Source organism: Petromyzon marinus, chromosome 28, assembly GCF_048934315.1.
Source record: "Petromyzon marinus isolate PM22_M1 ecotype Great Lakes invasive population chromosome 28, UKy_Petmar_22M1.pri1.0, whole genome shotgun sequence".
In the NCBI taxonomy this organism is placed as follows: domain Eukaryota; kingdom Metazoa; phylum Chordata; class Hyperoartia; order Petromyzontiformes; family Petromyzontidae; genus Petromyzon; species Petromyzon marinus.
In genome coordinates, this window is record NC_133694.1 from 3,154,175 (window position 1) to 3,167,136 (window position 12,962).

General features: G+C 50.0%; 1 protein-coding gene across 2 annotated transcripts in view; it reads left to right on the forward strand.

Moving 5' to 3' along the window:
• The window catches only part of DISP3 (dispatched RND transporter family member 3), a 246,057-nt gene that overhangs the window by 32,414 nt on the left and 200,681 nt on the right, over positions 1-12,962 (forward strand). For both annotated transcript variants that reach the window (XM_076070260.1, XM_032961968.2), the window contains 3 exons: positions 5,740-6,985; positions 10,055-10,177; positions 12,566-12,863. In XM_076070260.1, the coding sequence (XP_075926375.1) occupies positions 5,867-6,985; positions 10,055-10,177; positions 12,566-12,863 (1,540 nt within the window). In that variant the 5' untranslated portion in view covers positions 5,740-5,866. The remainder of the gene's footprint in view (positions 1-5,739; positions 6,986-10,054; positions 10,178-12,565; positions 12,864-12,962) is intronic.

Sequence of the window (12,962 nt, forward strand, 5' to 3'; positions counted from 1 at the left end):
AAGTGTCATCCGGTGGTGGGGGTTGCCAACTCTGATTTAAGCTATTCTGGGAGATTTTAAAAAAAAAAAATTATTTGTTGTTAATTTATTCCATTGAGAGATTTCATTATTAAAATATCCAGGATTGCATTAAATCATCAACCGGGAGATCGATACCAATTTCGGCAGACTCCCGGCCAATCCGGGGAGGGTTTGGCAATCATATCAGGTGGTGGTGGTGGTGGTGGCCGGTTTTGTAACATCACGAAATCGGTGGGGCACGGAAGCTCACGGAGGACGGCGGGGTGGGAGAAGCAGCGGGAGAAAGAAGGGTTTGGGGGTGGTGTGCAGTTAATACCACAGTATTTTACAACGAGCAGGTAAGCATCGTTAGGCGCCGGTGCCTCCGCCAAGTCCAAGGCAGTGCGCTTGCTCAAGAAAATCAATGGGAGTGCCAGCCAAGGCGTCTGAATGCGCGTCCACCTGGGGTGAGATGGAGCGATGAAATCGGCTCGCTCGCAGCAGGGACGTGCGGTCAGAGGAGGCAGGGGAGGCAGAGCCTCACCTGTCATACTCCAATGAAAATTGCTGTTACGAAAATAAAAAAATAAAATAACATTTTTATATTATTTCACTGATCCGTGTTATAAATGTTTGCATGCCCACCACAAGTATCTGTGGTTAATGCAGACATTATTCTTTGGAAAAGGTTTCAGTTTGGTGTTTTAACATCTTAACACAACTGTTTTGTTGCCAGAAAGGGTAAAAATATTCTTATATTTTGATACTGGCAAGGGAGGTTCCATGAAGTAGTAAAATAGTTTAAATGTGTTGTGGATAATCTTTAACTTCACGTAATGGAACTTTCAGGGATTACGCTGTGCTATTGTAGGAACGCGTGTTTGTAGATTATTATTATGATCATTTCATTACTACCGTATGTGGACCACGAGCTTGGCGAGTCGTTCCATCGCAGGGTCATGAGAGATGGGTTGGGGCCGCCCTTCACCCAGCAGTGGATAGACATTTGCTGATGATGATGGTGAATGTAAACACGTTTGTCGCCGGGCTGGCTTTGGCACGCGTGTGCGTTGGGGAGGTGTGGGGTGGGGGGTAACAGTCGATGTGCGTTCACGGAGATGAGGTTGGGCGATCCTCCCTACGCTGTCGCTCAGCATTAGTGATCGACGAAGGCTTGTAACGAGACCTTGGCTCACTTTCGCTCGGGTCTGTTTAAGGGGGCCCCTCCAGCATTCCACCGCAATTACGTGACCCCCGCATCATTGTTACTACATCCTTGTTGCATTGCGCCTGGCACTGAATTACATTAATATCGATGTCACGGTTTCTGTTCTCGTGCCTTAATATAACACAAACAACATGACGCTATGGAGAAGGCCATGGTAGTGAACTGCGTAGGTTATCACGGCTGTGGTGCGCAGCTCTCCGATGTCCTCGTTCGGGTTGTACACTTGCCTGTTGCTGGGCGCCGGTGTCCGACGTTTAGCTGCACATGCTGGGAGCTTATTCAGGAAATGAACTTAATTTAATGGGCGGGCAGGGCAGGGAAAGTCAGGGGCAGTACAATGCAGGGGCAGGGCAGGCACATGTCATCCAAATTTGGCCTTTTCTTATGTCGGTAAAAGCGCAAGCTAGCAACGCACGCGGGCGACCCGATCACAGCTGTGCACGCTCCACAATTTGCTTCTTCGCCCCCCCCCCACCCCGCTGCACCCCCTCTCTTCCGTGACACCCGAAATTATTGATGGTGGTTCTCAGAAAATGCCACATGCCGTTACGTGTCGGCGGTGTGGTGTGGGCAGGTTTTGAGTCGTGCTGTCCGGTGGAGCCACGGCACGAGCTGTTACAACAACCGTAAAATTATATTAATTATAATAATAGCTCTTGCCTTCCGGTCATGGTTGCCATTAAACAATTAATGGGATTTAAAAAAAAAACTAAACCACTAATGGCACGCTGTGGAAAGACTTAAGCTTTTAATGGTCATCACGAGTGGATAAAGTGCTTGGGAGAGTGAGTGTCGAGGAGAAAATTGAAGGCAAGTGAAGTCAGCAGTGTCCTTGTTATATGAGAAGGGCGGCATTGTGTTACCGTATCCTCTGAATGACCAGACATGGAAAGTAAGACGCACCCCAAACTTGTGACCGATGTCAGTGGCGTGATTACAAGAATGTTGTCACGCACACCAGCCTCGCATTTTAGTCTTGCTTATGGAAATGTGCGTTCAGGAGCCCGAATGCTAGCGTCGAGAAATTCTTTTCCTGAGAATGTTTCGGGAGAGTTGGTGGAGTTTTGCTGTTTCCCCCGTTGAAGTAGGGTAGACTACGATGGATCACTATATTGTCGTGTAGTTTGGATTGTGAGGCCACTATCGCACCGTGAGCTTGTCTTGAATTTTCCATGGTGGACATGTGCACATCGGTCTGCAGAGATATTCTCTTGCGGTTGACGGTTATTTCATCCAGTGTCTTCGAGGAGGAGGAGGAGGAGGAATGTCAAGGCCGGGGATGTGTGCGATGATGTTTTGGGTTTCGAATGAGGAGTTTATTCTGGTCGCCGCGTTGTTTCACCCGGTCCGTCAGCATCGGTCGTTCTTCCGGATCTGGGTGAGGTTCTAGGATGGTGTCCACAGCCGCAGCACGATCCTATAAGGGGGACCAGCATTTTAAGTGGCAGTGGGTACATTGAGGTCTTGGTTGATGGGTGGCTGGTTGTCAATGACCATCAAACTTGTAAACTAACTTTTTCCGTTTTGCATGGGGATTTTAATGTAAGATGCACCCCGAACTTTGCTTTATTTATCAAGAGAACAAAGTGCATCTTGTAATCCAAAGAATATGCAAAATACAAAATGGTGGTGATGATTTTTGGTGATGATGAAATTGATGATGGTGAAATTGCATGTACATGATTTTTTCTTAGTTTTCACAGATGGTTTCCTCACTATTATTAACATAACTCGGGAGATTGTCAAAGTCTAATGTTCACCTTATCAATTCTCGCACTCTGCATGCCGTGACAGCTCCGGCATTATTGCATTGTTGTATAAAATTGTCTAAATCTTGCATTGCCTCTCAACATATTCCCGGTTTGTTGCTAAAACCAAATCAATTGGCCACATTGTCCAAGACGTAACAGCTTGATTTTATTGGCTCTGTTTGGTGGTGGACGGTTATTGTTTAAAAAAATATATATAATTATACTTCGGCGATGTGACTTAAGAGAAACCAATTATGAATACGAAGAAACCAATTCTGAATCGGCATATTGGTTCCGAGAGCTTGCGTCATAATGTCATTGCTGTGTATTGCGGTAAAGTGTCACTGAGCTTTTTTAAGCATTTTCATTCAAAACATTATTTAAGTGAAGTTGTTTTATCGTCTTGGTTCTTTCGGTAAAGTCACGTAGAATGGGAATAAAATAATAAAATAAAATAAGAATAAAATTCTCACGACGTTTCGGCCACGACACAAGTGGCCTTCTTCAGGTGAAAAGACGGGTCTGTCCGGAAGACAGAGCTTGAATGAACGCTGTCATGCAAGGACCGCGTCTATTAAGCTGTGTGGGCGGAGTTAAAATATGAATTTGCATGTTACCAGCATCACCTCCGGAGAGGAGGAGGGAGGGGGCTGGGATCACAGGCAGAGAGGAAACAAGGAAAGGGGCAAGTGCAACAGCCAAGGTGCGCTGTTGTGTCCTGAGTTGCCTTATGACTATGCTGTAAACTGGACTACTATATAATGCAATATTATAATATTGAGGTGATGCTGGTAACATGCAATATTATAATATTATATAGTAGTCCAGTTTACAGCATAGTCATAAGGCAACTCAGGACACAACAGTGCACCTTGGCTGTTGCACTTGCCCCTTTTCTTGTTTCCTCTCTGCCTGTGTTCACAGCCCACTCCCTCCTCCTCTCCGGAGGTGATGCTGGTAACATGCACATTCATATTTTAACTCTGCCCACACAGCTTAATAGACGCGGTCCTTGCATGACAGCGTTCATTCAAGCTCTGTCTTCCGGACAGACCTGTCTCTTCACCTGAAGAAGGCCACTTGTGTTGTGGCCGAAACGTCGTGAGAATTTTATTCTTATTTTATTTTATTATTTTATTCCCATTCTACGTGACTTTACCGAAAAAACCAAGAAGATGAATCCTTGCAGTCACAAAAGCTTTAAATCGAAATTAAAGTTGTTTGAGTTTATGATACAGGAGTCATTGCAGCTTCATTACATGAGGGGAAAAAATACAATCTCTTTTTATGATATATTTTGTTTCCGCTTTTGATATTTGTCTCAGGAAAGGTAGGTGAATATGTAAGCGCATATACATTTTTTTATGGGGGTTTTGAAATCATAGCAAGCATCCGAGTTAAAAGAATGGGCCAAGTTTATTCTCCGCCTTCATATTTTGACGCATTTATTTGCGGCGTATGAATATGCGCTTTCTAAAATTCGGGCGCTGTGGCCACCAGGCTGGAAAGTGGCCTTTTTCAGATCCTATTGCGGTTAGCATAAAAACCCCAACAGCAACACGAATGCTATCAGAGATTTTCAGGCGAAATTTCTCCCCCCCCCCCCCACCTTTTCCCATCGGGAGAAGTGAGAAATTACAAAAGAAAAAATCCAATAAAACTAATAAAAGCCCAAGTAACGCTTGGTCAGAACAGATAAGAAGCAAAACGATCCACTTACCGAGAAAAGCAATTATTATTGAAAGGATAGTCGGGATTTTGAAAATTTTGATTGAGTTTATTATCTTGCACCCTTGGCGGCAACATCTCCGCTGGGAGTGCAAGCGCCGAGGTCAGGACAGGAGAATCATGTCACTTATGTGTCCCGGAATTCTTCTTGGGATAAGCCAAGGAGCTGGCTGTGCGCGCATGATATGACCCTCGACCCCCCCAGCCCCCACACCCCCACACCCCCCCCACCACCCCCCCGAGACTGTGTTCTGCCACTATTTGCCTAATTTATTATTTTATTTTTGCCCCCGAGCATTACGTCGGCAGCTCTGAGCAAATATCGCAGTAGCAATAACCCTAAACGATTTGTTGACATTGGCACGCCCATTAACACCTCGTATGTATGTTGAACTTCTTTTGCACCGTACGCAGCCAACTGTGGTAATCGGAGATGCGGGGGAAGGACAACAAACTAAACAAAAATCATTTTTTTTAAGAAAAAAGTTTTCAATGTAGATTTAAGACTTAGGAATAGGTTTTACCCTTTTAACTGGCACAAAAACTGACACCTTTATTCAAGGCATCATGTTTGCAATGACCACAACACAAGCAGTCAAAATGCAAACAAAAAAAGACAACTCTAATAATAATATGCACTGTCCTTGAATTTGATTGGTCTACACCCGAGACAGCTTTTCTTAGAGCCTAGTCTCCATTGGTGTTGGACCAGAAGACACCAAAAGGCGTACAACTCAAAAACAGCGCACTATCAGAGTATTGAGGGCTCGGGGTGAGCATTAACATTATGAGACCTCCTTTGCCAGAAACAAGATATAGGAATAGGTTTTACCCTTTTAAGACTTTTAAGACTATTTAAGACTATTTAAGACTATTTTGATGGAAGGCATAACAACGGTGCCAAGGGTTTGTTCATGAGAAGAAATAAAAATAATCGACTGAATTGCGTCCTGTGTGTTTTTTTTTCCAAAGCGCAACGTGCCAATGACATAACGATGTTTATCTCCGTTTTTTTGTGCTTAATATTTACAGAGGTGAAAAAACAAGGGACACACTGGGACGAGTTTTGATTTCGAGCCCCGTCAGCAGCACTGGAAGCACGCTGCATGCTCGCCCGCTCGCCCGACTGCAATCCCAAGCTCTGAACAGCGGACTCGCAATGGCCGACCCCCTTGGTGTTACTGCTGATCGTCGCGAGTGCAGAGACAACACCGCTGCAGATGCGCAGAGAGACGCAGACACCAGAGGGGGCTGTGGTGGAGACAGAGACATGGGGAGAGACGGAGAAACGGAGATACACACAGGCAGAGGTAGAGACATGGGTCGAGGAGACGCAAACGAGGACAGAGCCAGACTCAGTAGCATTGAACGGACGCCAATCTGCAGCAGAGCGGGAAGCGAGAGGTTCGAGCGTGCGGACGAGCACCCGGCGCGTGGCGGACACAAGAACGGGGGAGGCTCCGCTGCCGACGGAGGCCGAGGCGCCCAAGTCAACGACGACGGCGACGAGGACGACGGAGATCGAGGCGCCCAAGTCAACGATCGGGAACTCCGGTTCGGGGCAAAGAGCCGCGACGGGGGCGACCCCGGTGACGCCGCGGCGTCTGCGGCGGGGGAGAAGGGCTGGTCGCTGCGCGTGGGGCGCGCGTACGCATCGCCCCGCGTGTCGGCGTGCGCGCTGGCTCTGGGCGTGGGCGTCCCGCTGGCTCTGGCCGCCGCGATGTTCTCGCTGTCGCCGCCGCTCGACCTGGACCTGTCGTACGGCGCCTTCGAGCCGCGCGACCAGATCGCTCTGCGCCGCTTCGACGCGCTCGCCTCCGCGCTGCGCACACAGCTCCTGGAGGCCGTCGTTCCGTCTGGCTCCTCCCGCGGACGACGCTCCACGTCGTTCGCCGGCACCGCAGCCTCGCGAAATTCGCGAGGCTGCGGTGCCGACGAGGGCTTCTCCGGCCAACGAGTCTTCGGGCTGCGTCCGGCCCCTGCTCTCGACGGTGATGTCTCATCGCTCATCCGCAGAGTCAACGAGAGGAACGTCGCCCACTGCACCGGTGCAGGCAGAAAGGGCGGCGGCGGCGGCGGCAATAAGCTCGTCTTCAGGGATGCCAAGACGAGTGTGCACATCTTTGACGTGACTGTGCCGCGCCAGTGTTTGGTGACGGTGACCACCAGGGAACGGCGGCCGCTCCGAGGGAATCGGACCGTTGCCCGGGGCGATTGGTGGTTGGTACGGAAGGGAACCCGGAAGCTGATGGCCAGGCGAAATCTGCCAGCGAAACAGGTGAGAGTACTAGATTTAAAGCTTTCGTGACTGCAAGGATCCATACTCTTTGGTTCTATTCGGTAAAGTCACGTAAAAAAAACTACAAAAATAAAAAATTCACGACGTTTCGGCCACAACACAAGTGGCCTTCATCAGGTGAAGGGACTGTCTAGAGGACAGCGCCACTTGTGTTGTGGCCGAAACGTCGTGAATTTTTTATTTCTTGTAGTTTTTACGTGACTTTACGAATAGAACCAAAGAGTAGGTGAGAGTTCCCCGGTTTTGAGTGCGAAATGTTTTTGATGTTTCACTCCGCGTGCTGGGAGCGTCGTCCTTTTATTCTTCTTGATCGTGAACGCATCGGAGAGAGCTGTGCAGCGTGACCGCACACATCACGGGAGGAGTATAACGCTCGAGTAATTGTTTTTGCCGGCTGTGGTGGAGATAACGCACGCCCATGAATGTGGATTTTGGTTGTGACTTTGCGGAATTGTGGAGAGAAGAGACATCTGCCCTGATGGCTATCGAGGTGCGAGCAGGGAGGAGTACAGCAAGTAGGTTTTTGATCTATCTGCGCGGCATGGTTAATATTATTCCACCATAAGCAAGGCCTCTACAAGCAGGTCGTTAATAATAGTTGTCTTAAAGTTTGACGCGCAGAGAAAACCCTTTCAGGACGCATACAAGATGTACCCCAAGCATGGGTAAAGAGGCCTGTTGAAGAGGACGAAGTGAGATTTAGGGGCACCACGGTGGCATGATGTTAACTTCCTCGCCTGGTGTACAGGGGGTCGTGGGTTTGATCCCAACCCTGACGCCTCCTGTATATTTGGAGTTTGCATGTTCTCCCCGTGGCCGTGTGGATTATTCTCCGGGTACTCCGGTTTTTCCCTCCACATTTTTAACCAACGTGCGTTTAGAATATTTGGCTGCTATAAATTTCCACACGATAAGCCACTTCGTTGAGTTGTCATTTGCAGCCAGGTCGCTTCTGAAAAAGAGTTACATAGCTGAGTGGGCCTTTACCTGGTAAAATAAAAAAAATAGTTAAATCGTTAATAGTTTTGTGACATCATCTTCTGAGGGGCCATTATCTTTACACAAGGTGGTGCACGATTAGCTGCAGAGCTCCGATTGGGAATTCCTTCGCCTCACGACTTGGGAACCGATAGCATGAAGGTCGGAATAAATAATTATGAAAGGGAACAGAACGCCCAATGAAACAGGAACGTGAGGCACTTTGCACCGGTGTCGGTTGCTAATTGATGTTGTGACTATGCGTGAGGGTGCGATGATTATGGGAATATCGCGCTGCACATTAATTGGCCTACATTTGCTCCCGTAGACAACCTCTGACGTGAGTTAATGGCTGCGATTATTTTCTTCCCCACCGTGGGTGAGCGATGCTGAAATAAGCCCCGTTATCCTTTACAATTCTCATCTCGCCGCTCACAATGCGTTTGCATTAATGTTCAGTGCGGGCTGAATCTAATAAACGGAGCGTCCTTTTATAGGGGGGGAGGTCCCATCTGCCAAGCCGTGACTTGTGAAGGACCTCATGGCTTCATCCCTGAAGAGAGACATTGCGGTGTTGGTCTCGTGGCCAAATTGGCGTTGAGAAATTGCCACGAATAATTAAATGTGTCCCTTGTGGGAGTGATGGGCTGGTGGGGGGGGGGGGACCTGGGGGCTGTGGACTGAAAGGGGGGGGGGGGTGGGGGGGAGCAGTGGTTGTAGGGGAGGGTGAGCCGGGATTGGTGGCATGTGGCCTCAATTGCACGCAGCTAATTCTGAAATTCTGACAAGAAATTTAACCATTGCATTGCGATTAGGATCTCTCCTCCACGGAGGACATCTCGCCAACATTGCAGGAAAGCGCAACGATCATAACAACAACAACAACGATGACGACAATGCACAAAGAACTATCTTATCGGTTATCACATGTACATGACCTTACACTGAAACAACCGTGTGGGCCCGGCAATGATGTAAGACACATGGTCCACATTTGCTTCCTTGCTAATGAGATGCGTTTTTTTCTTTTCTGAGATCAAGGTGTCTTCATGGCCGTTTGATGCCTCCACTCCTCGCCCACACCTTTGACCCTTCGCCAGATCCCTGAGCTGCTGCTCAGGGACCGTCCATAAATGACGTCACGCGATTTCGGACAAGTTTTGACCCCCCCCCCACTCGTCACACGGCGTCACAAAAAGTCAGACCCCCCCCCCCTCAAATATGACGTCACAAAGCTCTGCCCCACCCCCCCAAAAATAAAACATGCTTCAAATCGCTTTAAACTATCGTCATTGTAGTTCGTATTTAATGTGGCGCTGCACTCTGTTGTAGGAGAAAACATTTATTAAAAAGTTGTCTATATATATTTTGACGTGACGTCAAATTTCTCAAACCCCCCCCCCCCTCGTCACACATCGTCACAAATGTTTGACTCCCCCACCCCCTAGGTGCGTGACGTCATTTATGGACGGCCCCTCAGTTAGACTCGTGACCCTCCAAGTTCTGCCCTATCGGTCTCCTGCCATCGGCTCCTTAGGTCTTCTCTTCCCCCTGGTCACCAGATTTGCGGCGAGCACTCCAATGCCCATTGCGGAATATGTCCCTCACCAAACCCCCCTCCTCCATCCTGCACAACAGTCATCATGTCTCCAGCTCTCGCCTACAACATAAAACAGCAAAAACTGTCACACGAACTCCAGTCATCCTCGCAGCAGCAGCTTCTGGCTGGCCATCTAACAAAGATTGTCACTGCATCCCACGCTGTTCAGATGCGCTTTTGCGGCCGTCTGGAACGCTCTTCCTTCCGATATTAGGAAGCCACTGGAGCAATGCACTTTTAAATCCAGATTGAAAACGAATTTCTTTCGAAGTGCTTTTTTGTGTTTAGTTTGTCCTTCCCCCCACCTCCTATTAGCATGGTTGGCTACGTACGGTGCGAAAGAAGTTCTACATGCGTACATACAATACTTACCTCCCATGTTTCCTCCTGGGACTTGAATTTTAATAAAGGCGACCTCTATATTATTAACCTGGTCCCATCCATCCACTGTGACGTCTCCATGGTTACAGGACGCAGGGGGCAGATCTGGGCAGCTGCAGGCCCAACCGACATGGAGGATGGAGCTCGTGTTCGTTGCCATCGGCGACAGCTTGGACCAGGATGCGAACATGCTTACCGAGGAGCGGCTGCAGGTATTATTACCGAAGTCGTGATCAGGACGGTTAGCGCATTGGATTTGCAATTCGGAGATCACGGCATCGATCTCCCGTAGCGCGGCGGTTGAAACTTTGGACGAGTTTCTTAAATCACCGCCACTGCCATCCACCCAGTAGTGTAAAAGGGTGCTTCGCAGTTAACCGATTGGCGGGAGGGTCGTGTTTGGTGAGGTAAAATGTGGGTAGTCCCACTTCTTCCGAGAGGGTCTCACCAGCAATGTAAGAAGTCGGCCAAGATAGCCCCTAGAGTGACTGAGCCAAGAGCCGCTGAGCCAGGAGCCGCTGAGCCAGGAGCGCTGAGCCAGGGGCCACTGAGCTAGGAGCTGCTGAGCCAGGAGCTGCTGAGCCAGGAGCTGCTGAGCCAGGAGCTGCTGAGCCAGGGACCACTGAGCTAGAAGCTGCTGAGCCAGGAGCCGCTGAGCCAGGAGCGCTGAGCGAGGAGCTGATGAGCCAGTAGCTGATGAGCCAGGAGCTGCTGAGCCAGGAGTACTGAGCCAGGAGCTGCTGAGCCAGGGACCACTGAGCTAGGAGCTGCTGAGGCAAGAGCTGCTGAGCCAGGAGCTGCTGAGCCAGGAGCTGCTGAGCCAGGGACCACTGAGCTAGGAACTGCTGAGCCAGGAGCTGCTAAGCCAGGAGTAATGACCCAGGAGCTGCTGAGGCAGGAGCCGCTGAGCCAGGAGCTGCTGAGCCAGGAGCTGCTGAGCCAGGAGCTGCTGAGCCAGGAGCCGCTGAGGCAAGAGCGCTGAGCCATAAGCGCCGGGGGCATCCCGGGCTTGAATCCAGCTTGCAGCCACCCGTGACTAAACCCGGGCCACATCCCCCCAGGGTCGCCCCCCGATGGGGAATTTGACGGCGTCAGCTTGGTCACCGATGGCTGCGCAAAAAAATAATAATCGAGCGATACAATCGTTGTGTAATGGATTTCAAATGTAATTCGTTATAGCCTGGCTCCGAGCGGCTAAAACATATAAATATGGTCGGATGATTGGCGCGCCGTGACCCGCTCATTACGCGGCGTCTAAAGGGGCATTGTCTCGTTTTTTGGGGTGGGTGAGGCCTTGTGAAGTGAATACGCGCGGTTACCTTGTGCGGGTGCTTTGCTACGATCCGACCGAGGTACCGCGTCATCCGGAATTCCAACCCGTCTTATTTTGATCTCGGGAGCTCTAAACGCAGGCTTGGTGCCCCAGTTGGTGCTAGGACCCGGGTGACCTGCCAAAGCGGCTTGCCAGGAGTCGTCGTAGTGCGGTGGGCCTGCAAAGGCATGGGCCAGGAGATGGCGGTGCCCAGCGTCCTCTCATCGTGTGCGCGGTGCTGCCGGGTTTTCTCGCCCCTGGGGTGTTTCTTGGTTTAAAAAAGACAAAAAAAGACCCCTTCGGATAAACGCTGACGGTGTTTTTCCCAGTGCGGCCCCCCCCCCTTGCCCGCGCACGCTTTGTGCGCACTTTTACTGACGCCTTTGCCCGGCGTGCAACCTGTGCGCTCGTGGTTCATGGTTTAAAACGATCAATTCGCCACTGAATAATCCATACCTTCGTTTCATTGAGCTCACTTGGGAGCTGCGAACGATTTGCTTGTAGAGAACGCGGTGTTTGTAGAATTATCATTCCCTTGTTACGCAGTTGGGCAACTTGGCGCGCTGAGGTTTACACGTTCATTTAACGCAATTTACCTCCTCTCCTTCATTCCATCGCGGGCAAAAGTGGGGGAGCAGGGGGAGGAAGCGCTGTGCCGATCAATAATCTGTTCAATTGGTTGCTGTATCTTTTAAATGAGTATCTTAGCCATTTCATTAATTCACTTTGTCCGCTCATTGATATGCTTATCTATTTTTGTGTTTAGGAATCTGTTTGAAAATCAGTTTCATTCGTTTACCAATTGAACCGTAGGACTTAACAAACAAGGAAACTGCTTTAAATGTTAATTCTCTCAGTCTTGTTGCTGTGATATAGAATTTGTTTGACTCCTGATTTTCTTTTTGCGATGTGGGGGTGGCGGCTGTGTTTATCACGCTGGCGCGACACGGGTGGCTGCCTTGATTTGTTATTTCCTGGCCCCTTTTATTTGACAACCCTGCCAGGTAAGCAAAAAATAAATAAATGGGCCCCGTCTCTATCGCACTGGAATTTTTGTCCGTGAAATTATTTCTCTTTCTCTCGCGGTTGGACGCCATGCTGATTAATACGGTGGCGAAACTAACAAACGCATCGGACAGCGATGTGCGCACAGCCGCGAATCCCAGCGCAAACCCATTTAAGTTCCCACGGAGTTGCCGATGCCGCCGGTTATTGTGGATGCGAAACGATCGCTAATTTGCGCGACGATGCCTCCCCCCCCCGCCCCCACCTGCCCCCACCAACCCAGGTGGTGCGCGATACGGAGGCCCTTGTCCGCTCTTGGCCTGGCTTCTCTGACTTTTGCTGGCGCCCGCCGGAGACCCGGAGAGACCCGGCCCTGCGAGATGGCGGCAGCGGCGACGACAATGGCCTCCCGCTTCCCGCGTCACCAGAGCGGCGCAGCCACACGTTCCTCGCCACCACTGCCGCCACGGCAGCTCCACCGTGCGCCCCGCCGGCCTCCATCTCCACCTTCCTGTTCCCGTCAGCAAGTGGCGGCAAGGTGTGGTTCGACGGCCAAGGCAGGCAGCTGGCCGACATCAACGGTGAGATTTGTGGTGACATTTAAAGTCTGGGTTGCCCTGTCCGCTGACGGATTTGAGGGTTTGAATTGTGTTTTTAATTGTTGGAAGATGTATTAATTG